The following is a 26,473-nucleotide window of genomic DNA, read 5'->3' as shown; positions in this document are numbered from 1 at the left end:
AAAATAAATTGCTTGTGTGGGTTTTTTGCATATATTTTACATGTTTTAAATATTTTGTGTTGTATGCATCAAGGCTGTATGTGTTTTATGTTTCACCTATAGATCCAAGATACATTTATATAGTAAATAAAGAACAATAAAGTTCAATTCGAATTCCATTCATTCATTTGCATAAAAACTGTCCATGGGAGAGTCATTTTTCTCAAATACGAAAACAAAGATTTTTTTAAAATTTATTTTAAAGATTATTAATAATAATAATTAATAATTCATTTGGAAAATTCACACAGAACATTTTGCCCTTCTTAAATCTGAAGATTTCTTTTCTCTGTTAACCACAAAATAATTACTTAAAAAAAGAAAGAAAATTGTAGTATTTTATGTATTTTTGTTGAAGACAAAGCAGTTTTATTCAAAATAAAAAATGACAGGAATGTGTAGATAGTAAAAAAAAGATATCAGGAAGTAATAAGTGGCTCAAATGTGAATTAATAAAAATAAAATCAAGTCAAAGTGAAACAACATTCAAGTACTGTTTTTATTATTTCCAAACACCCGCCAGCTCCAACATTCATCTCTCCGTACAGAGCAGTTTTCCACATCTGTAATTATTGCTTCAGCTCTTATTACGTCTTGTTTTTTTTTCTGCCATTAGAAGCTTATTATGAGGATTGTTTAGTTTGTGATGCTCTCTCAAACTGTTGGCACTCAACCGTCAAGTAATAGTAAAAATATCTAAAAAGAAAAGAAATAAAAAAACTCGTGTCCAAAAAACAAAAAAAGCTAAAATAATGTTCCCCAAGAAACAATAAGGAGCAAAGAAAATATATGTAATACTTGTAATCATCCATACGTTATCAGAATTAACTGTCATCTCCAAAACTCTGGAAAAAAAATAAGCAAAGTGGAATTTTAATTTCATTTTAATGGGGAATATTCTCAGTTTAAGGATTTAAATTGTCCTTTTGGCCCGTGACGATCAGTATTAGAGAGCATTAAAGAATCTATTATACAGAAATATGATCAATTATTCCACCTTTAGCAGCAGTTAGCGAAATGTTATTGTTTATTACATATAATTTAGCAACAGAAAACAAAGCTAATTTAGGCAAAAAAATCATACAGTTCTGTGCAACTCCAAGATGCCTGGTGATATAACTGATGAGATTAGAAGTTCAAGTCTAAGTTCTCTCATGAAGATTTATTTAACGCCCTAAAAAACACTGATTCGTCAGCTGCTGGCCAAATGAACAACACAGATGAACCTTTAAACTGAGCGGTGTTCCCCTTTAAGGCCTCCAGGAGGTGCTAACACACCAGACGTCAGGTCAGAAGGAGGAGCGGACCACATGAGGAGGTCATGTGTGAAATGTTTGCTCTTTAGTCACATCTACTAGAAACAGCGTTAGGCATCACAGAACAGGGTTCCTTTAACAGGGGAGAAAAAGGAGCATTTGACTAAAGCTGTTTACTGTGTGGACTTCTATGTAAATTACTTTTAATTTAGGATTTGACTGGTTTTAAGCAATAAGGCAGAAATGTTCTCGAGTAGGAGAGGAAAGATTTTAAGGCATTTCCAGTTGTCAACCGGAAGTTTCAATACACACACACATAAAAGTGAATAAATGAGGTTTGATGCTGCGGTAAAACGAATAGTTTTTATGTGCAACATAAAGCTACCGAGACGATGTCTTAATAGGACTGACCCATTGTCCTTTATCAATGCCCTTTTAACAGTCTTTCTTCACTCACTTCACTCATCTTCATCAGCAGAAAATCTGACAGCCTTTTTGTTTTACTGTTTTGTTCCATAAAGGGATTCAAATCCGACCGGCTGGCTCACGACAGAACACGCACGCAGAGCTGAGGCCGACGCTCTTCTCTGTAACGTTTGTTTGTTTGTTCGTTTGTTTGCAGTGAACATGATGTCGTCTCAAAATGAACCTAGTATTGATGTTACAGTTTTTCTCAATCACTTTGGCTAATTTTTTTTAAACAGTCTTAACTTTGTTGAAACTGTGAGTGGAGTTGTCACAACTGTTTGATGGGACATCACAACTCTATTGCATGTGTGTAAAAGGTAGTAACTCACCCAAAACACTTCTTTCATGCTTCTAAACCAGTTATTGTGTCAGTAAACTGGCCAACGACTCTAAAATGAAAAGTTGTTTTGTCATAATGCGAGCCGTACTGTTCAAAATGTTTACATGTTTTTTCACCATCAACTAGGGATGCACTGATACCGATACCGGTATCGGGTCCGATACTGTGCTCATGTACTCGTACTCGCAAAACGGCTCCGGTACAACGGCACCGATACCACTTTACGGCAGTGTTGACCTCTCGTCACCATCTTTAGGGGCCTCACGCTCCACCTCCCCAACGGTGCGGGCGAGACAGGCCGGTGGTGCGCCCCACCCTGCTGGGCCATGGGGTTTTGCGTGCACCCTCTGACACACGCGTGCGTTAGGCTCCTTGGTCCGTGTTTCAAGATGGGTTGGGTGGGTTGCCGACACCGCCACAGACCCCTGGCGCCTTTAACGTGGTTGGGGCCCCGGTCGACAGTCGCACCGGGAGCAGGGAGCCCCGTCACGGTGCGGCGAGGTCCGGGCGGGGAGCGCTGTAAAGCTGCGGCCACGAGCCACCTTCTCCCCGAGCCTTTCCAAGCCGACCCAGAGCCGGTTGCGGCGCACCGCCTCGTATGCGGGACTCCCCAGCCTGCCGTGTGTCGCTCACCAGCTGACTGTTAACGAGGGTCTTTTGGCACAGAGAAGTACTCGTATCGGTACTCGGTATCGGCGAGTACCCAAATGTAAATACTTGTACTCGTACTTGTACTCGGTCTGAAAAAGAAGTGGTATCGGTGCATCCCTAGTATCAACCCTGGAAATGTTTCTTATATACTACTCTCTGTTTTGTTCTACTTTTTATTGGCACTGACTGCAGCTGAATTCTGTTGTGTATCTCACTGAGCTGTTTAGATTCCCATTTCAACAGTTGGTCAAAGTTTACTGGGAAAAGTCAATACTGTTGTAGCTACATGAACATTTGTATGTATACAATCAAATTATTTGTGCAGTAATGTAGTACATGTACAGTAAACGGAAAATTCTCGTTTGATCTTTCATGTTACTGTGAACCGATCTATGCCAAAACAAGCCTGCAACAATGAAAAAAACCCTGCTGCAGTTCAGTTCAAAAACAACTAATCGTGCCTCCTCGTCATAGATATTTATGGAGTGTACGTGCATGTCTGACGTATTTTGATAATTGACGGCTCAAACTGTGAAAGATTGTTTAGAAGTTGTGAACCGGACAGGACAGTTTCACTGAGAAACAACTCATCGGTTTTGATCAGTAACACATGAGCAGGTGGTTATTGTACTCACTCTTTTGCACACGTGCTGAAACACGTGGAATTTGCTTGAATGAATGAGAAATTCAAATCTGTTGTGAACAACAAACTAATTGTTCAGAGATTTGAGCTTATTGTTTTGAAAAAAAAAAAAATTCTCATTCAAGAATTGAGCCAAAGCAAAATGAGAAAAATACTTTATATTAGGTTGTATGCAGATTTGAAGAGTTTTCAGATAGAGCCAAACGTAGTGAATGTCCGCTGACGGTGCAGTTTAAGTGTCCAGGATGTCCACAGTGAGACGGCAGGAGAGAGAAAAGGCAGCGTGATGGCAGAGAAAGGACTTTTTTGTGAAGAAGAGGTCATAATGAGAATACGGCTTATCATTATACGTGCACATTTCTGTTGTCAGGTTGAAACCTTGTGATTACAAATGTGGTGATTATTCCTCGTTTGTCATTTTGCCAGACGGCTCGAGGAAACAGTTTGACCGCTTTGTCTCGCGTCATCGTTTTCACATGATGGCGATGATGTCAAGTTTCTCCATCATCGCTTTTGTCGTTTAAATTATTGCAAGTATGCATGTTGGCGTACATGTGTACATGTGTGTACATGTGTGCATATTGTCTTTTAGAATGCAAAGCAGAAGCCAGTGAAGCTGCTGCTGAAACTCTAATTAGCCGACTCTGAATCTCTTTCCACTGGTATGGATGAAGTCAGGTTACAGTTACTCTCTCAAAGTCCACCAGTAAACATGACTGATGGGTCACGATTTTACATGTCTTTAAATCAAAAACAGCAGTAGTTTTGCTCGTGGAATGTCTTTATTTTTATCTTCTCCTTGTTTTAATCAGACTGGTGGCTGGTAAAAAATATCACTGACCCCCTCTACACGTTGCATTCAAATTGCATCTCGTATCAAGATTGTATTACACCTGGTATTAATATGTGTCTCCACAGTCTACATTGAGATCCGATCGTTCTGTCTGAAAGGAAGGCTGCTTTACACATGGGTTTGCCGCCGGGCGCTGCCGTAGAGGCGGTGCGTAATGCACGGACACATCAGCCTGTAAATGCCGCCGTTTAGGGGCTCGCTCTAGCTTTAAAACTGAGCTACAACCTAAAAACCTAAAACTCTACCTGAGCAGAGAATGAAGTCTCTCTCCCTCTGTGTGTGTGTGTTGTAATCAGAGCTCCTTTGTTGACATCACCGGGGCCGGCCATGCGTGCTTTTAGTGCATGTGAGCATGCCCCACTGGCTAGCTCACGACAGCCGCTCTGCACTGCTCTCACACGGCGGTTACAGCTGATAATCGTCACAGAAGCGTAGCACCCACCTTCCAGTTCTCCCTCAGGTAAACGCTGTTAGCTCCGTCAGCAGTTTTGCTGTTGTTTTCACCGTTAGCACCATTAGCTGCGCGCCACCGGCTCAGCCGTCGCCATGTTGAGGGCTGTTGAGAGGCAATAGAAACGCATCCAATCCCGCATTTAGCACCTTTAATTCCTTTTGCACAAAACTCTTGCTCAGCAAAGATGGGAAAATCTATCAAATTGTTTATTTAAGAAGGTGCTAAATGTGAGATTGGGAGCCCAAAAAATGGTACTCGGGACCTCCCTAGCGTTACGTATTTCCACTCACAAAGTTATTATATGTGGATTGAAAACACAATTTTATTTACACTTGTGTTCAATATGGTTATAATGCATCCCTGACCACCTCCGGAGGTGGTTTGGCCGATCGGATCACAATACGTCCTCAGTGCGTTTTGGTTGCATTTATACCGGTACTTTCCGAGTGCAATCTGATCACCCAAAACACATTTGAATGGCAGGTGTAAAGGGGGTCATTAATGCTGCATTGTGTTTTTTTATTAATGGACTTTATTTTCCAAATGCAACCTGCTTTGGACCAAACAGAGATTAAAATGACACTGATTGTGTTTCCTATATATTTTACATTTTAAAGAATCATTTTTCTAACCTTACTGTGACTTCAGACACATTTTTATCAGATGTAAGTGTGACAACGTAACTGTCAGCTCAATGTCAAAAGTTTGTCAAAGAAAATGTCTTTCCAAACCAGCTTCACCATAAATGTCAATAAAGCGCGATCTACAGCTGTGTATACTGACCAAACAACTCCTTTTCAGACATTGTACACAACTCTTAAACTTAAATGTCATCACTTTGAGAGGGGCGGTTGTAACCGTGACTCCATCCACTGTTTGTATCTTTAAGGCGTCTGAGGTGCAACCCTCTCTATTGCTCAACATCCAGCCTCCTCCTATAATTAAAACCTGGTTAGTGAGGAGTGTTATTCACGTGTTAGTCATATTATAATCGACATGGTGAAAATAAAGCCTGTCGAGAGCCCGTCTCTTCCAACAACAACACCACACCCACATTAAGCCACTACGGCTGAAGGCACTGTTTAAACATGTGTCTACCTCGTCCACCTCCACACCCTCCCCCTCCTCTCAGTGCTGCCTGCCTCTGGGTTCATCTCCTCCTCCTCCTCCTCCTCTGTGGCGTCTATAGCAGGACGCAGCGCTTCTTGGGTTTGTTGTCTGGAGGCTCCAGAGCTGCCAGGATGGCCTCATCAAACACGTTCTTCAGTCCCCTCTGACAAAAAGACACAAGAGGGACACACAGATGAGCTAAGTATACATCTTATTATATTATCATATTCAATAAATAAATAAATAAATATGGCAATGAAATAAATCCCAAAATAAATAAATGAGGCAATTCATATATGAATGTAAATATAAACATAACAATAACTTCAATATATTTTTTTCCACGCCCCATTCATTTGTATACAACAGAGGGAAATAAAAAGAGCTGTGAAATAAATAAATATGACAATGAAATAAATCCTAAAATTAATAAATGAGGCAATATATATATGAATGTAACTATAAATATATAAATGAGTTCATTATTTTTTTATTGACGTCCCATTCATTTGAATATAACAGATGGAAATAAAAACAGCTGTGAAGTAAATAAATAAATATGACAATGAAATAAATCCCCAAATTAATAAATGAGGCCATTAACATATGAATGTAAATATAAATATATAAATGAGTTCAATACTTTTTTTCCCACGCCCCATTCATTTGAATATAATAGAGTGAAAAAGAAAGCTGTAAAATAAATGTGGCATTATGAAATAAAAGTCCCCTGAATCCCCTAAAAGTATTCCTTTGAAAAAACATTATTTTTTAAATAATAAAAGAATATATATATTTATTGAACTATAATGACTAATTTATATATATATTTATTGCCTCATTTATTTATTTCAGGATTTATTTTATAGGCATATTTATTTATTTATTTACTTAATATTGAATGAAATGGCATTCCATATATCATAAAAGAGAAGCTGTGATAAAGGCTGATTGAAAAATAGTTTCAGGAATCTCTCTCTCTCTCTCCAGGAGGTGTGAGCCTGCATCATTATTAACTAACTATTATTTTTAAATTATTGATTAATCTGCAGATCTCAGTTTCCTAGAGGTCAAGGTGTCTTCAAATGTCTTGTTTTGTCCGAGCAACAGTTCAAAACCCCAAATATTTAATTTACTACAATGTAAAACAAAGAAAAGCAGCAAATCCTCACATTTGAGGGGCTGAAATTTAGCTGATTATTATAGCATTATTATTATATATAATTATTATTTATTGGAAAACTGTACTTCTGTTGTAATTATTGTCCGGTTTACTCTAAAACATATTCCACTTTTACAAAGTCTGTGAAACATTTAGATTTGATCATGTGTGAGCTTTTCTTGTTTGATTCATTAACAATAAACATCCTTGAATTGAAACTGTGGTGGCGCCGCTTGCATTTCCCCCCCAAATGAATACAAAAAAATTCAGATAATTTCCTGTTTATCTCGACATTATGTAAGATCCATCGATCACTGTCAGCCAGATCCAGTTCTATGTTTGTTATCCTGGAAGGTTCATTGTGTTTCACAAAAGGCGTGACAATTTATTGAGACAACATCAGCGTTGATTGCTGAGGACACATTTCTTTTACTTTAAAGACTCTGACCTATCAGTGAAACATCAGACTTCCTCCCCCTCTTTACGTACCTGTGTAAGAGCCGAACACTCCACATATTTGACGGCCTTCAGCTCGCGGGCCAGTTTCTCTCCGCTCTCACAGGTCAGAGCTCGCTGTTTGTTCTTGGCCAGCTTCTCCAGAGTGTTGCTGTCGTCTCTCAGATCCATTTGAGTCCCGACCAGCAGGAAGGGCGTCCGCGGGCAGTGGTGTGAAATCTCCGGCACCCACTGTGAAGAGACAGACTGGGTTAACACCAAGCCCCGAGGAAGTGCGCCGGTCGACGATCGGGACTTTCGTAGTGGTCAAACGGTGGTACTGCAACTTCTGTGTCCGTCACGTGATGCATTGGGCCCAAAAATACTTTTTCCCCTAGACTTCCATTGGGAAAGAGACGTCTGTAACTCAGCGGATAATGTTTTTTGATGTGAATCAACTCCCCAGTACGAACACTCTAATAGCCCTTATTTAAATGATTACGTTTTTAAAGTTGTAAAACGCACTAATAGCTGAATCCAGAGTTATTTCCCTTCCTCCGTTCATGTGAGTGAGACCCAGACCGAGGCTGCAGCGCAAGCCGTGACATTGGGACCCCATGACCAAGTCATGTGACCGAGCGGACGCTACTGCGCATGTCCCAGTTGCCCAAGATCCGGGTACTTTTCCAGACGGAAGTGGAGCCATTTAGGCTTCATGCGCCAATGAGCAACTCTCATAGGAATGACCGAGGCCCCGCCTCCAACGCTGTATCCAGTTCTTTTAATACATCCATGATTAACACCTGTCAAACTCAAAGTCACAGTAAAGTTTTCTTTGTTGAATAAAAATTATTAGTTTATCTGAATTTATCTACGATATACAGTTCGTATACGATTTCACATTTCCTTCTGTTGTTTAAATGTCAATCATACTTAAAGGGACTGTTTGTAACTTCTTACACGTATAAATCATTGCGGGTCGGTGTCTCATGGTCGCTCGCGTGTGGCTACGCTGTTCAGACTCAGACTCCAACACAAACTACAGTGAAGCACCAAAACCTCTTGGTTGTATCTAGTGAAGCCCGTCTGTTAAACAGTGTTGGCTGCGGTCGGAGGACGCGGGGGAGACCGTAGCTTTGGTCTCCAGGACCGGAGTCTCTGCTGTACTCTGCTCCTCTGCTTCTCTGCCTGCCTTCACTCACACACTGCGCTCGTTCTCACTCTTTCGCTCCACTCTCACGTGCATGCGCGCTCACTCCACACTGCAGAAGAGTTAGTTTAGCTCTGAGAATATCTAGTGAATCTAGTGGACGTTTGTGCAGAAATAACTGCTGCAGCTCCTCCAGACCAAGAGAGGTTTCCCGTGTCTTGTGAAGTGACGGGGCTCCGCAGAGAGAAACGTTATCGTCTCCGACCAAAACTCCGGTGTCTCCCCTGTTCCCTCCGGCCGCGGTCGGGAGGCTGAGGCAGGAAAAGCCAACACTAGGATCAGCAGTGATTCATGGAGAGACCTTCGTCTGGTCAGCTAACATTACTGCCAAGCAGCTGAAATATAGAGTGATATTGTGCTTTTAGCTGACGTGTGTCGCCTCACTGTTTTGAGCGATGCTCGTTCATGTCTATGTAGAGCGAGCAAGCGTGAGCCCGACGCTGACTTCCGTTGACTAAACGGCCACAGGTGTCGCTGTTAACAAGACATTTCTGATTCTTACAAACAGTCCCTTTAACTAAAATCCCGTCCACAGTCTGGGACATTTAACAGCTTTATGGGAACGTTATAGCCACAGTGACTGAATGACTCAACCACACAAACTCACCTTCTCTCTGACATTCTCAAAGGAGGAAGGCGATACGACGGAGAAACAGACGAGGAAGACGTCGGTCTGAGGGTAGCTGAGGGGTCGCAGCCTGTCGTAGTCCTCCTGACCTGCAGGGGGAGACGCACAAACACGATGTACAAACTGTAGCAGTAAATTAAGATGCATCATGGACATCATGGCAGTTGTCGATGAGGGAGATTAGAAAAGACTAAACTCACAGATTTCTAGTACTACAACAAATACTGCTGCTACTGTAGGATATTATTGTTATTACTTTATTTATTTTTGTTTATTGACTCAATTAAACCATAAATGCACTTTGTTCTCCAAGACGCAAAATCAATGATTAAGACAAAGAATATAAGGTGACATAATATGTATATCCAAAATACTACTACTATTACTACTAATAGTAATAATTATTATTATTTTATTGTGATTATTGTCAATACTACTAACAATAATAAAAAACATTTAAAATAATAAACTTAATAATGGTAAGTAAATAAATGAGGAAAATAAATTGAAATTCATTAAAATAATAATAATTATGATCATAAAGAAAAGAAATGCATAATATAATGAAATAAGTACTAACAAATTAATAAGTAGATGAAAGCTGATTGCAGGACAATAATAGAGAAGACGGGCTATAGAGTATGTCATCATAATAGTTCCCTTTATTCTGCTTAATAATAAAAACATTGTTATTTTTCATTTATTGTTATTAATACTGTTCCTGTTGACATCGCTGCCTCTAGACCTACCAATATTAACAAAGTATTTCATAAACTATATGCAGACGTTATTTTTACCTGCAGTGTCAAACAGTCCCAGAGTGTACGGCTCCCCGCCGATCATCACTGTCACTGCATAGTTATCAAAAACCTGAGGGGGGGGGGGGGTGAGGGAGGGCGAGGAATGATGGGAGGAAGAGAGCACAAAGGAAGGAAGTAAACATGTGAAAAAGACATATGATCTCAGACGATATTTAAAACTAAACAGGAAGTATACTTCTCATCTTTCAGAGGCTCGTGAATGTCCAACAGAGGAAACATACACGTGCTCTGTACTATACTTGGAAGGTAACAGTGATTATGAAACTATACAGCCTTATAAAGAAGTGAGGACCAGACAAACTCATACTGAAAGAAGTACAACAGGACACAGACAGACAGACAGACAGCACTTCGGTCAACGTTTAAATGTGCTCTATAAATAAACGGGACTTAACTATATCAGGATCTTATTTTAGGACATGGCAGGGGAACAGATCAGAGATCACAGCGTTTGGGGATTTATTGTTGGTGCAACCGACCACACCTTGTTTTAAAGTAGAAGTTTGGAGACATGTTTCAACTTACTCTGTTTACGCTGTAGCCGTCTACGCATGACGGGGGATTGTTTTCCCCCGAAAAAGGGGCGTAGTGATGAGAGCCTACCGGTCTGATGTATAACCTTTTTCCAACAGGGGGCCCCGCCTTCATCAAAACCACAAATCATGAAATAACCTGCGTGTTTTCACCTATGACCCCGTCACTTATGGTAAGAGGCTACAGAATAGGTTTTCTGGGCCTTAAACGAATCAGAGGCATTAAGTGCATGTAGACATCCTTATCCTCATTACTGAATGTATAGAGAAACTGTAAAACTGATGGAAAGAAGCTGAATGCTCTCAGTAAAGGGAGTGTTCAGGTGAACAGACTCTCCCTCCTGTTTCATCACTCTCGTACCTCCAGGCTGCTGCCGTGTACCAGAACGAGCAGCACGGCCTCAACACGCAGCAGCTCTGTGAGAGTGGAAGTGAGCTGGTTTTATAGCCACTGTGCCTGCTTGAATACGCAGCACGGCTTCAACACGCCATCGACCTGCCGTAGCCTGCAGACACTGTTTGGTTTTAATGAAGTTCCGTATGCACAGACAGGTTCCACATAAGGATGGAGGATGTAGCCTGGAGGAGAGGAAGCTACGTTGAGTATTACGAACAGGGATTCCAGCTAGGTTTACTCCCGCATCGGTTTAGACTATTTAAACAGGCAGGCTCACAGCAGGCGACTGGAAACGCTTGTTACACTCCCACGCTACGTCTAGGGCTGCATCGAAGCTCAACATTATTTCAGTACTGACTGAAATGTGTCTGTGACACCGGGTATCAAACTCTAAGTATTCAAAGCAACAAATCTGTGTTTATTTCATTGATGGCAAAAAATATTGACAACTTTTCCAGAACACAAACAAGATAAAAAAAACTAAATCAAAAGTAATATTCAAAATAAAAAACTATGGCCAATAAACAGCTGTGTTGAGACACTTCCTGCTAAACTCACAATACAAGAAAACAAAACCTGAAACTATGTAAACTGTACACAACAAAGATGGCAACAGCTGTAGCATCAGCGTGCATAAAAATATTATATTAAATTAAAATGCTTTACTTTTGTTGACTAAACAATAATCAAAAGGGACTCAAATGTGACTAAAACTAATATACATTTTGAAAAGGCTACAAAACTAAAACTAAATCAGTTGTCAAAATGAACAAATGTCTGTTCAGACAGATATTCCCTGATTTAAAACACAATTTAAACCATTTTAGACAATTTTATTTAAGTTCTCTTGTGCAACATTTGTAAAAAAAATGTTTTATATTTCTCAGAATAAAGAACTACTGTTGACAAAAAGTTTGGTTTTCAAATGACATTTCGAATGACTTCAAACAACATCTCATCTTGTGTATACCTTTTTGTTTTTTAAATCCAAGTTTAAAGGACTAAGTTTTAGGAAATGTATTTCATGTACAGTACAGTACAAATAAAGTACATAAATACATATAAGGAATTTGACTCCGGCTTTTATGCATCTCTCTAAACGTACTTACACAGAAATAGAAAAAACATCGAGGGACAAGGACAACAAAGCTGGACAAATAAAGGTGAGGAATAGACGGGACTGTTTTGTACACAAGTAGTGGAAAAAAATAGGTGTGTATATATTATTATAAAAAATGTATAAATAAATTTTGACCAGCCAATAAAATACAGTACTGCATATAGTATTTAATATTTATCTTAAAGGTCCCATATCGTCCTCATTTTCAGGTTCATACTTGTATTTTGTGTTTCTACTAGAACATGTTTACATGTTGTAATGTTCAAAAAAAACTTTATTGTCCTCATACTGTCTGCTTGAATATACCTGTCTGAAACGCTACGTTTTAGCACATTTCAACGGAATTACGTTGCTAGGCAACAGTTTGGGTCCATGTTTACTTCCTGTCAGCTGATGTTATTTACATACACTGCAACAGGAAATTAACTTGGACACATTTAGAATGTTAACATTTAAAAACGTTTGTCTAAATATTGTATATTTTAGACATCACAAACAACAAAAAACGACTTATTTCAAACGCACAATTTCTGAATACGTGTGTATTTCTCTGTATATTGAGCGTTTAGATAGTTTAACAGTATTTATAAAGCACTTAAACCTGTTTTATAATATAAAAGACATGAAAATCTCACTTTTTACAAAATTCCTACAATTTTATTTGAACTATGACTTCTAGTAATAGTAGTAGAAGTCTCCTATTGGAGTTAATTTATCTACACAGACACTACTGATGGGTTTAAATAGTGTAAAGTGCAGTGAACAGTAATATTATTGATCAGTAGAAATGAGACATAAATTTTCTTTTTCTTTCAAAACTCTCAAGACTCTTTCTGGCCTATTTCCCGTTTTAGAACAAAAATTCAGACAAAAGGAACAAAAGGTACTGGCGCCACAACACTCTATAAATAGACAAAATGACAAAGCAGTTTAGTTCCAGTTATTTTTCATGGTGATACTTTCACTTTTCAGTAGTTTGTGTTGGACTGGCTATGTTGGTTTTACAGTTTCAGTTGACCACAGGCCACCCTAATAACTACAGGTGGGGGGGGTGAGGAGGGGGGAGCTGCTGACAGAGAACTGTTTCTTCTTCTAGTTGTTCAGGAAAAAGTCAATTTACTTAATCGAATGTTACTTGTTTTGTTTTTCCAGAACTGAGAGGCAACCTCAACCAATCAGACAGATTGACAAGACAGTTCAGGGTGTAACACACAGAGAGGTGAAGTACTAGTCAGTTCAAGTTCAGACAGAAACGCTGAGTGATACGTTGAGGCATGAGCCACGGAGACACACACAGACCAACATATGTCAATTAAATACAAAGTACACACACACATGCTCATTGTTCACACACCAAGCATATACAGGTTTGTGATGATAATGTGTTGGGACAGAGCTCAGACTGCAGAAGCTGCTAGAAACAGTCTGATAACAACACACTGGTACTGTGGAAAAGAGCTGCAGCTACATGGAGAAGTGGCCAGTTAGTGCTTGTGTTATTTAGCATTACAATAACTTTAACTGATTTACATTTTGCTCTAGTGTTGTCAAAATACAAAAATTCTGATATCAATACGATACCCTGCCTAAATATATACCGATACTGAAACGATACCAAGGCAAAAATCAAAAACATCAGGAAAAGTTATGGAATGATAAACGACAGAACATGGAACTTCAAATTAGTTTTTTATTAATTAAAAATATTTAAATGTAAAAATGTATTCATTAAAAAAATGAAATTGTATGCAGTAATCTGATGTCCCCTATACTTAAGTTTTATGTGATTTCTTTGATAGTTAATTTTATATTTGCATTTATTTTTGATAATGCACACATTTACGTTTCATCTGTATTCTTATTTCTATTTTTCTCATAACTTATCTATGTTTATATATATTTTTATTCTAAAATGGAACAATTGTAATTTCCCACTGGGAATAATAAATAAGCATTATAAGCATAAAAGCATTTCTGATTCTGATGTCATATATTAAACAGCGTTTAATAAGGCCTTTTTTGTTCTTTTTAAAACAGCGCCCCCGCTGGCGCATTAGTAACAGTTCAGGCGGAGAGTGGTACTGCAGCACGGTGAGAGACTACCAAAACAATAATAAATACAGATGGAGTTCTGTGACAAGTTGATGAGAAAAGCTGCTAAAATCATGAAGACACCACAGTAACCGGACTGGACTGCTTTTCCTCTTCGTCCATTTCACGTTACAGAGACACACGGTAAAATAATATTTAGACACGTGCTCTTTGGTGGATTACGTGTTTGCCGAATTACAGGAGATGCTTGGATGGATTCAGAGAAGATGGTTAACCTAATTTTATCGCTAAATTTATTCAGTAATCAGAGCCACTGTGCTATTTCCTTGTTTTTTTAAGGGAGTTCTGCTGATACAGACACCAGCTCAGAGCGGTACTGTGCAGCCAGCGAGAGATTCATTTATTTATTTACTTCTGGATCCCACCAGCAGCAAAGTCATAGGTGCCGTCCTCTATAGCAGAGCGCTGTACACACACACGGTGAAGTGAAGTGACGGGGCTCCTCAGCGAGAAACGTTATCATCTCCGACCAAAACTCCGTTGTCTCCCGTTCCCTCCGGCCGCGGTCGGGAGGCTGAGGCTTAACGACCACAGGTGTCGCTGTCAACAAGCATGTCTGATTCTTACAAACAGTCCCTTTAACACATGCTTAGATTTTATACCAAAACTCAGCATGAACTGAACTCCCTAACAAAGACACTCCAGATCAAATGTGACGGTCTGATAAGTGTACATGTTTCTGAGGGATTATTTCCTGGTGGAGACTTCCTCTCTCCTGATCTTTCTTATTGTGGCGGTGGTTGTCAGCTGACTGATGTTGCGTATGCAATAAAAACAATAAGGGTCAGAAAACAATGGGACAATAAGCAATAAAAATTACATAACTGTTTCTGACTGACCAAACTGTTAAACAGCGTGGATGAGTGGGAGGTATGTAATCATTATTATTATTATTATTATTATTATTATATGGATGAATTTCACTGTTGTTACTTACTACGATGGAATATTAGGACCACTGGAAATAAAGTCAAAAGGTGGGATGTAATGTGAATATAGTCTGAATTAGAAAAGAAGTTGGAATATGACAGGTAAACAGTCTTGATATCAGGAGAATTAAGTCATGGTATTTAGAGAATAAAAGTTTTTTTTTATATTTAGAGAACAAAATGTCATGATTGAATTGTGATAGAAATCACAATAATAACATTACATACATACGTTTATTGAAGCAACTCATATTACAATTTTTATCTCAGAAATATTACAATCTTATTCTCAAAATATTCCTTTATCTTCAAAGAATGTAGAACTTTATTCTCAAAATATTACGACTTCATTCTCAAAAAACTATGACTTTATCCAAAAACACTACAACTTTATTCTTAAAATACTACCACTTTATCCTCAAAACACTATGACTTTATTCTTAAAATACTACCACTTTATCCTCAAAACACTGACTTTATTCTTAAAATACTACCACTTTATCCTCAAAACACTACAACTTTATTCTTAAAATACTACTACTTTATTCTTAAAACACTACTACTTTATTCTTAAAACACTACCACTTTATTCTCAAAACACTGACTTTATTCTCAAAACACTATGACTTTATTCTCAAAACACTATGACTTTATTCTCAAAAGACTATGACTTCATTCCCAAAAGACTGACTTTATTCCTAAAACACTACCACTTTATTCTCAAAAGACTATGACTTTATTCTAAAAACACTACCACTTTATTCTTAAAATACTACCACTTTATCCTCAAAACACTATGACTTTATTCTTAAAATACTACCACTTTATTATTAAAATACTACCACTTTATTCTCAAAACACTACCACTTTATTCTTAAAATACTGACTTTATTCTCAAAACACTATGACTTTATTCCTAAAACACTACGACGTCATTCTCAAATCACTGCGATTTTATTCTCAAAACACCACGATTTTATTCTCAAAACACAACCACATTATTCTCAAAATATTACAAGTTTATTCTCAAAATACCACAATTTAATTCTCAAAATATTACGAATTTATTCTCGAAATACTACGAATTTAGTGTAAAAACACTACGACCTTATTCTCAAAATACGACCACTATATTCTCAAAAAACTACAAATTTATTCTCAAAAAACTACAAATGTATTCTCAAAACACTGTCTTTATTCTCAAAATATTACAACTTTATTCTCAGAATATTACCACATAATGATATACCGGGATGATAGAAATCTGTTTACCATCAGAGATATTGCCATACTATTTTTACTAAGTTGGCCCTCCCTTTAATATCTCTGGTTGTATTAGGATTTTTGCATAACTGTGATTAAGTACTTTGATTTGTCAGGTATTACTTACTATACTAAATATATGACTATGGATATTATGATAAAATGACTAAGTGTGATATCATAGTCGTCCCCCCCTAACAGTAGGTGGTCTAATATGTATCCAACTATGTGTACACAATGAAACAGAAACACATCTTGTGGGTGTTGGGACAGTACTGACATATTCAAATCAAATGGTTAAATGATGGCAGGGGAGGGGGGGTCAGACAGTCAGACAGGAAGAGGAAGATAAAGTTGAGTCAGCACTGTTGGTTCTGCAATCCTCTGATCAAACTGTGCTGACGACTGACAGAGAGAGATAGAGAGATAGATAGATAGATAGATAGATAGATAGATAGATAGATAGATAGATAGATAGATAGATAGATAGATAGATAGATAGATAGATAGATAGATAGATAGATAGATAGATAGATAGATAGATAGATAGATAGATAGATAGATAGAGAGAGAGAGAGAGAGAGAGAGAGAGAGAGAGAGAGAGAGAGAGAGAGAGAGAGAGAGAGAGAGAGAGAGAGAGATGGGCTACTGATAGAAAACAGTAGAGAACTCCAGTCAGCAGTCAGTGGAGCGGCCCATCAATTAGAGATGTTTAAGATATTTCCAGCAGGACAGTCCTGCCTGTCAACAGTCAGTCAGCTGTTTTCTACAGAGTCAGACCAAAACGTCAGAGTTTGCAGGATCAGTGGAGCTGAGGCGACAGTCTGGACCACATTTTATATCTGCAGAGCCTGTGAGGCTGCTTCCTCATCGTGCTGCTTCAGCAGGACTCGACAACTAAAGTAAAAATGCATCTAACAGGAAATGTAGACGGACCCTAGAGAATCTCAAATATTTTAACTTGCAGCTACATGAAAATAAGCAACCACACACTTACATTCTGTATCTAAACACACAAACATGCACAAACACACACACACACAGAGGGTTGCAATCCTAGGAATCCACCCAAACAGCAAACCTGATTAACCTTGATTAATCACGATTAACCTCGATTAATTACGATTAACCTTGATTAACCACAATTAACCACGATTAACCACGATTAATCGCAAATTAATCATACATTTTGTATCTGTTCAAAATGTAACTTAAAGGGAGAAGTATTTAATCCTCTTATCAACATGGGAGTGGACAAATATGCTGCTTTATGGAAATGTATGTATATATTTATTATTGTAAACAGCTGTCAGTGTGTCAGTGTGCTGACTTGACTATGACTTGCCCCAAACTGCATGTGATTATCATAAAGTGGGCATGTCTGTAAAGGGGAGACTCGTGGGTACCCATAGAACCCATTTTCATTCACATATTTGGAGGTCAGAGGTCAAGGGACCCCTTTGAAAATGGCCATGGCAGTTTTTCCTCGCCAAAATGAACGTAAGTTTGGAGCGTTATTTAGCCTCCTTAGGTTTTCTAGTTTCATATAATAGTTTTTCTCCTTTGATTTACTATAAAGGCCTTCTTAGTTTTGGTGACAGATCACTGCTCATGTAAACAGCAGTCCGTTTTATGTCTGTTTAATCCAGATACACTGTAAACACTTCCTGTGTGACAGGAAGGAGCTACAGAGGCAGCGGAAAACCTCACTACTGTATGTTTACAGCATGTCACTTTCAGTGTCAGTTGGTTTTAAAAGTTACTCACCGTGGGGACGTATTCAGAGGGAAACTTGTTGGTGGTGTAAGAGATGAGAAGACAAGTCTTTCCCACCGCACCGTCACCCACCACCACACACTTTATAGTCTGCATCTGAGAACGAGGAGGAGGAGGAAGACAGGAGGCGAAAGAGAGAAGCAACAGGTGGGGGACAGAGACAGTCGTATTATTACAAACTCTTATTCACAAGTTCACTGGAAAGACTTTGAAACGTTATACCCGTAAAGCTGTAATGAAGTGAGAGAAGAGACAGCTTCCTTTCAGAGTTGTGAATATATTCTATACACCTTAAACTTTTCCACTCCCACCTCTTTTGCACAGACCGGTTTTAGTCTTTTTTTAGGGGGGTACAGAGGGTCTCTAGGGGGAGATAGCAGGTCAACAGTAGATGTCACATATAGGGATGTCACGAGAACCGGTACTTCTGTACCAACTCGGTACCAAAATTCAAAAAATGTGACGGTACTCGTTTTCTTCGGTACCGAAGGTATATACCGAACGATGCCTGTAATGGTCATTTGGTACCGGAGCGGAGGTACTGGAGATGCGATTCTTCTGGATCTAATGGGGGCAGTATACGCTTACAAGTGTTCTCATCTGCCGTGAAATGAAGGAAGAAGAAGAACGCCGTAACAGCACGGAAAAAAACAACAACACGAGACTTGAAAGATGGCAGCTGCTGCAGCGCTACCTCCACCTCAACTCGTTCAGAAAACAAATAGCAAGAGTCGGGTAAGGAAGTACTTTGCGTTCGAGGCGGATTTACAAGGAGTAATAGATTCGCAGAAACCAGTATGCGGAGCAGTAACGGTGCCGTCGTACTTCCAATTTAGCAAAGCACCTCAAAGACAGACATCCAGACAATATCGTTGGTTTTAAATACTTGAAGGCGACATGCCACTGTTCTGTTTTAATATGTTAATAGACGTTTCTTTTTATTTATTACTTAAAGGCTACATGCCTCTGTTTTTTGTAACGTAAGGAGTGCAGGTTGAATTACATGGGATTTATTTTGTATTTTGTTTTTTTTGACCGTGGTATCGAATTGGTATCGAGAACCGTGTAAATTCACTGGTATTGGTATCGACTACTAGATTTCTGGTATCTTAACATCCCTAGTCACATAGAAGTGGTGTACATCATCTGAAAGCTGGGAACCTGAAGATTAACTTGAGATGAAGCTCAGCACTGTGTGTCAAGTTGTTCTAGTCATAAATCAGAAATAAACATGAATGAATGAATTCATTAATTCAAATAGATAGTCAAAGTGTATAAGGACTTAGAACATTATAATAGAAGTATATGATGTCCATCCCCATGCTCTATTATGTCTCATAAGATGTTGCAGCAGTTTTGGGGTTGATACCATTTGTTACACAGATTTGGTGCTACATGTCATCACTTCATCATTTGATCCTGTTAGACATTTGTGTGAAATTGTCATAATTAGCATATGAATTCTTGAGTTATGGCCAAAAACGTGTTTTGTAAGGTCATAGTGACCTTTGGCCTTTGACCACAAAAAAATCGAATCAGTTCATCCTTGAGTCCAAGTGGACGTTTGTGAGTTTGAGTATGTACGTACGGACAACCTGAAAACATATTGCCTCGAGCCACGGCTGCCACCGGCATAAAAAAAACGATCGGTATCGGCCAATATGGCTCATCGACGATGGGCCGAAGAAACGTGATCGAGTAATCTCTAAATGTATTTGTACTTTCTGTCATCTTATGCACCGAACAAAAGATTTATTAATAAAGGAAATAATTTGATAATGGCAGTAACACACTAAACCAGATATAAACAGGGGGGAATTATTACTGCCAGACACTTTGATGATCTTACAACCTAAACACAAAGCTGGTTAGTAAAAGGGTTTATGTGCCACAGTAATTTTGAGAATAACTTCAAGACTGTAGACAAAGAGAGAAATCCCTGCCCCTTCTTTTCTCGTCCTGTGTGTTTTCAGCTGCATGTGAACAACCTACAGCCTTCAGCCTGGACGTATCAGGTGGCAGGTAGATGCCATGAGCTTCCGTTAGTGTGAGACAGAAACAGTTCTAACTGTGTAACGCATTGTTAACTACACACTGGCTGGAGATCCTGTGACCACCCAGACGCCGAGCAGCTCGCATACCCAGGCTGGCGCTTCATTAAGGGGGACAATGGTAAAGGGCTATGGGGCTGCCTCTCCATCACTGGCTCTTTGTTTGGGCTTTTTGGCAGCTGAACTCTGATGAGTCAGGGACAAGTTAACGGGTCATCTGCAGGGACGATGACACCAGTTATGTCTGCACAATTCATTCCTCAGAGATATTTCACAAACGCATGCAGAAAACTCTGGAAAATGCAGCGATTAGAGGCAAACAAGTCGTTTAAATGCACTATTGTTTCTTCTATATACCGTTATCTGCATCAAACTGATTACTCTCATTACTGGTTTTATTTCATTTTGATTTACTCTATGATGTTTCATCTTTTACAGAAGCACTCATTGACTCACAAGTTACCAAAGGCTTACTGGTGAAAGAATTTGTTGATGAATTGATTTGTCAAAAGACAACAAATATGATCATCCTTCTAAGTAATTGAACAAGGAAAGATGTCAAATATTTGCCCCTTTTCAGCTTCTCAAAGCAGAGGATGTGCTGCTTTTCTCTAGGGCTGCACAATTAATCGAAATTGTATCAAAATCGCAACATGGCCTACTGCAATATTTGGTGGTGGTGAAAAGGGGAAATGTGTGCCAAAATACCATTTTCAATTAAATATTATCGTGCTGCAGAGATGTCCTGGCCTACACATCATATTCTACAGACAAATACATTTTATTTGCCCCACTGGGGATAAATAAAGTTATTTTAGTTGAATAAAACTGAACTGAACTGAATTTGTTGGTATATATGCATATTGTAAGGACATGAATGTATAGATATTTTTATGACCACATGTCAACCGTATGCATCGTAGAGCTGAAATGATTAATCGATCAACAGAATTAACAATTAATCTGCAACTATTTTGATAATGAATTAATCGTTCCAGGGATTTTGTCAAGTATAAAGCCTACAAATATTCTCTGGTTCCTGCTTCTGAAATCTAGGACTTGATTAGAACTGCAACAATCAATCGATTAATTGTCAACTATTAAATTAATCACCAACTATTTTGATAATCGATAAATCGTTTTTTTTTTTAGTAAAAAAGAGTTTAAATTCTCTGATTCCAGCTTCTTAAATGTGAATATTCTCTGGTTTCTTCCCTCCTCTGTGACAGTAAACTGAATATATTTGAGTTGTGGACAAAACAAGATATTTGAGGACGTCATCCAACATTTTTCACTATATTTTCTGACATTTTATAGCCCAAACAACTAATCGATTAATCAAGAAAATAATCAATAGTTTAATTGACAATGAAAATAATCGTTAGTTGCAGCCCAAGACTTGATACCATACTGTTGGTCTGATAAAAGAAGCTATTTGAATTACATTTCTGCGAAATTAATGGTAATAATGAAGATGCTCGTTAGATACAGCCGGAATATATTGTGTATATTTCTCCTGTGACACGTCAACATGTGCAGGCTGTGAAAACTAATTTCCCTCATGGGAAAAGACCATCTATGTAAACAGCAAATATATTTAGTTTACAATGATAGAAAAACAGAGAAAAACAGAGAAAAACAGCTAATTCATATGTTTGAGAAGCTGTAACCAGATGATGTTGGAAATTAAGCAAATATTAAAATAATGCTGATTCATTTCTGATCAACTTCAGCTTTAACTAATTCTCCATCAAAGCTTTGATTAAGAAAACAGAAAGTAAATCTTCACAATGTGAAATGTAAGCAAACGTTAGGTCCTTTTAGTTTTTATATAATGATGGAATCAAGTAGAAATCAATGGTTTAAAATGTGAATTTATCAATTTTCTGTGAGGTACTGCCTGTAGGAAACGAAATAACTACTTTCATTGCTTCAATGTTGCTGCATATTGATAATTAGACCTCACATAAGAAAGTGAATAGTCCATCAGCCAACCACAGAGAGCTTCAATCTATTGAAATTCAAGTTTTGATGCGATTTCCATCTGAATTCACTGATTTGTTACTGCTTTTCACTCACTTCCGCATAGAAAACAGTGGCAAGAACATACAAAAGCTCTTGATCACAGGCTGACAGTTAGTTTGTTCATCATTAAAGTTATTAAAGGATGAGATTACTACTTGTTGACTGCGTTTAGAAGCAACTCAACGTTGAGAAGTTTCCTTCAGTGAAGCTACAGTAGCCTGAGTTAGCTGAGTTAGCTCGATCCCCCCCATAACAACAAGGCCTGTTTGAACTGAGTTTAACAGGAATATAAATACAACACTGTTCACAGGCTACATGGATACTGACTCAGAGAAACTCCTACAGTCCTACAGCTGCTCTGCTTCAACAACACCGGCCGCGAACTGTTCAGCAGAGATTTAACAGCTAGCTAAAGGAGATCGTTTGTTTTGACAGCTGCCGGTTAGCACAGTTAGCGCAGTTAGCAGAGTTAGCCGAGCTAGCTGTCGGCAGGCTCACAGTCACAGCTTTCACTATAACAAGAGTCACTCTAAAGTCTGTTGGTGTTTCTCTGCGGATGTTTCAGTATTGATCGTCAGTAGATCGCAGTTGTAGACAGTGACAGATACTAATAACAGATGCTAACAGATACAGTAACAGGTATACTAACATTACCTCTCCTCGTCTCCTCTCAGCCGCTGGAGTGCTGCTAATGTTGTGTAAGGTTCAGGTGCTTCCCGTAAACTTCCCCTTCCACCAGGGCGGATGCAAGGCCTATGGAAAGGAGGTTAGGACATGGGCGGATATGGGCGGATATGGGTCTTGGGTTATGGGGAATAACACATGCGCTGTGTAACTGAAGCTGCGGTCGTGCGTTACGATTGGCTCAACTTCGGCGAGTGCAGACCAAATTTTACTGCGCATGTCCTTTACCCCGGAGATATGACGAGTGACCTAACCTCCTTTCTATAGGCCTCGGGCGGAAGCCGGAAATATGAATTATGGTGTGTTCAAGTTCCGCTGGATTTATTGGCTGTTAATATGTGTAATGATTTTGTGTTTCCGTAACGTGATATCTTGTTTCCTCAAATCTAAAGACAAACAATTTTACATCCTGCATTACTTAAATAAATAAATAAATAAATAATTATAAAAATAATAATAATATCTCTAAAAGTTGATCTGTAAACTTATCTTTTTATAGGTCTATATCAAATATATATATATATATATACATATATATATATATATATATATATATTTTTTTTTTTAATTATTTTTTTTATGAAGCATTTTTGAGTTATATTTATATTGAACAGGCTGTTGGATGGTTTGTTAATTACCTTGCTGAGAGAGCTCAGTGTGTCAGGGTCGATGGTGCCAGCTCCACAGAAATGAATGTGTCCAGAGGTGTGCCCCACGGTTCAGTCCTTGGTCCAATATTATTCACTATTTATACCAATAGCCTTGGTCAAAATGTTCCAAATTCTAATTTCCACTTCTATGCTGATGACACTGTCATTTACTGTTGTGCCACCACTCTCCGCCAAGCTTATGCATATTTACAGTCTGCTTTTAACATTTTTCAGTCACAATTACATAATCTCAAGCTACTTTTGAATGTAGAAAAAACTAAGCTTATGTTGTTTTCAAAATCCAAGAAGACGGTTGATACTAGTACAAGCATTATAACTGTGCAGGGTGAGAATATTGAACAAGTTGAAATGTATAAATATTTGAGTATTTTATTCTTTGAGCACATTACATGATGCAGGGCTTCATATTGTTAGAAAGACACTATAAAGAATATATAAATGTCTTATTGATACCTCTAAAGAATATAATCAGTATTAATAACTGTATTATTCCTACTAATGTCTGCAATCGCGCTAGCTTAACAAACTCTATGACGCAGTTTCTACCTGTGACCACTGGAGGACATTAAAACTCATGATTTTAAATACACAGGTCAAGTTGGTTAACCTGAATAATATTTATATTTTTTTAATAATGTCTATATACATTAAGCCTTAGCAGTTCCTGAGTCTCCCTCTGTGTTGATAGTGGGAGATGTTGATCCGTGGATTTAAAATCACGTGTTTGCTGGCTTCTAGTGGTGACAGCGAGGAACTGCAACATTAAATTAGTCAAGATGGCGTCAATGCAGGCATACTCAGACTTCCGGTAAATCATTTAAAAAAATAAAACGTTCAATTTACACATTGGTGTAGCTACTCGTGGTCACCGCGGGAGGGCAGTGTATAGTCATGGCAATAATTGTCCATAAGGAATAATAACATGATAAATACACAATATTTAGTGTAATTATTTATAATAACAATGATAATAATAATAATAATGATAATAGTCATAATAATAACCACCACAACAACAACAACAACATTATTAATAATAATAATAATAATAATAATAATAATAATAATAATTATAATAATAATTATACATTTTATTCATACAGCGCTTTTCATGAAACTCAAAGACAATTTACACATAAAATATTCATAAATAAGAACATCATAATATACAAAGGACAATATTAATCACAATATTTAATGTAATTATTTCATGTTATACAAAGTATTTTTTTAGGGATTATTTTGTACACATAAAGGACAAGAAGCACAACATCCCAATAGTGTTTTCCTTTGTATTTTCCATATTGTGTAGACAAGAAGATGCGAGAGAGATTAACAATAACAACAGTTTGGTGTGGTTGAACCTGATTTATGATATTTCAAACAGTCCCTGAAGGCAGCATAGGGGTGGTCAGGTCAGCACCATACTGTATATGGGTTCATTTAACATTTAAAGGTATGCTATAGGTTCGCTGACCTTTAAACAAATATTTGTGCTTAAATCTATAACTTAACTGTTATTGACATTAAACATGGCCCTTAATCTATTCATTTACTATAAAGATGATCAATTCATAACTCATAAACTCATCGAGGACGACTGAAAGATGGACTAGTTTCTCCGTGACCACCAGAGGGAGATGAAGTACAGACTGTTGGTGGTTTTACTGCTTACAGTGAAGAACAATTTCAGATGCTTTAACACAACCTAAGAGAGGTGACACGACTTGTTTTTGCTGTTAGCTCTGTGTGCTCTGCCCCTCCTCGTCTACCTCAGGCATCGCCATAGATTTCGGTATTTTATATGTGTGTGTACTGTATGCAGCGACTCCATACACCGGAAAATGTGGGATCTTCACTGAAATTCAGTATATATTCATGATTAAATAATGCTTTAGTGCATTTGAGGCTACCACATATGGCTAAACAGGTGGATAATGTGAGGTACAAATGGGTTCACCTGCCATACGTTCCTGCAAATGGATGTATGGAAGCCAAATGATTCATAGAGCTTCTGCTTTACTAAACAATATTAGTAGAGGATCCCTTATGAAAAAGCAGTATACTTAAGGAAATAAGTATACTCCATTATAACTCCTTGACTACAACTGTGCCAAAGCAGATACAAATAACACAGAGCACAGAGATTCTACAAAGGTTTTAGTCAGGATAGGACCAGGAGGACTCCATTTGGCACACTTGGATACCCAAAGTGTGCCAAATGGGTTTTCTACCTCTTGAAAGGGAATCTGGCTCTAAAACACTCCTGATATCCCCTACAGGAGGCTCTGTGCACACATTGGAGCCTTTGGCCAAGACATTTACCCTGTGCATCATCACATTCTACCATTGTGCACAGTATAAAATCAATACAAAACTACTAAATTGTATAATTTTGACTCCAAATGGAGTAGTTTTATTATAATAATGAAATATGATCAAGTAGATAATAACAAATAAGATCAATGACAATGCAAAAAAAGGGAACAAAAAAGAATCCAAAGTCAAGTATGTACATTCAATATAAAAACATTATAAAGTAAAAATACAATTTCTGGTGTGTGGATTTTGTAACTAAAATATTGAAATCATTGTCAAACAAACATTGTTTGGACAAAAGTCCACTTGGAGTGTTGTTTTAGTCGCGTTAAGGCCTCGTCTTTTAGAAACTATTCAGAAAAAAAGACCACCACAGCATTTTATGTAGTTTTCGAAGGTGGTACCGGGTCCATCGGGTAGAAGAGGTTAACGTATCATCTGGTATGTTGAAGGAAATGAAAGTCAATAAAACATCTCATCAGGTGGTTAAACTAAAAAAGAAGCTAGCATGAGCAGCGACAGA

At 38.1% G+C, this 26,473-nt stretch overlaps 1 protein-coding gene across 2 annotated transcripts; it reads right to left on the bottom strand.

Moving 5' to 3' along the window:
* Positions 1 to 524: 524 nt before the first annotated feature.
* LOC141753977 (cell division control protein 42 homolog) lies at positions 525 to 23,083 on the bottom strand. 2 transcript variants are annotated; one of them, XM_074612708.1, is made up of 6 exons: positions 22,931 to 23,083; positions 18,192 to 18,296; positions 10,047 to 10,119; positions 9,229 to 9,338; positions 7,466 to 7,663; positions 525 to 5,977 (listed from the first exon to the last, which is right to left on the bottom strand). In XM_074612708.1, the coding sequence occupies exons 2-6, from the start codon at positions 18,294 to 18,296 to the stop codon at positions 5,888 to 5,890; spliced, it is 576 nt and encodes a 191-aa protein (XP_074468809.1). In that variant the 5' UTR covers positions 22,931 to 23,083; the 3' UTR covers positions 525 to 5,887. The 2 variants fall into 2 exon arrangements, with proteins under 2 accessions (XP_074468809.1, XP_074468810.1); XM_074612709.1 differs by having other exon boundaries at positions 22,926 to 23,036.
* Positions 23,084 to 26,473: the final 3,390 nt, after the last annotated feature.

The sequence above is a fragment of the Sebastes fasciatus genome, chromosome 17, assembly GCF_043250625.1.
Source record: "Sebastes fasciatus isolate fSebFas1 chromosome 17, fSebFas1.pri, whole genome shotgun sequence".
Classification (NCBI taxonomy): Eukaryota; Metazoa; Chordata; class Actinopteri; order Perciformes; family Sebastidae; genus Sebastes; species Sebastes fasciatus.
Note: the sequence above shows the minus strand (reverse complement) of the source record. Positions and strands in the feature narration are given on the sequence as shown.

What these genes read in the sequence shown, in the direction of transcription:
- LOC141753977 (XM_074612708.1), bottom strand. Translation starts at nt 18,296, where the DNA reads ATGCAGACTATAAAGTGTGTGGTGGTGGGTGACGGTGCGGTGGGAAAG. An exon ending in CCTCTGAATACGTCCCCACG is followed by an intron (nt 10,120 to 18,191) that starts GTGAGTAACTTT and finishes CCCCCCCCTCAG; the next exon opens with GTTTTTGATAACTATGCAGT. An exon ending in AGTGTTCGGCTCTTACACAG is followed by an intron (nt 5,978 to 7,465) that starts GTACGTAAAGAG and finishes TCTTTTTGTCAG; the next exon opens with AGGGGACTGAAGAACGTGTT.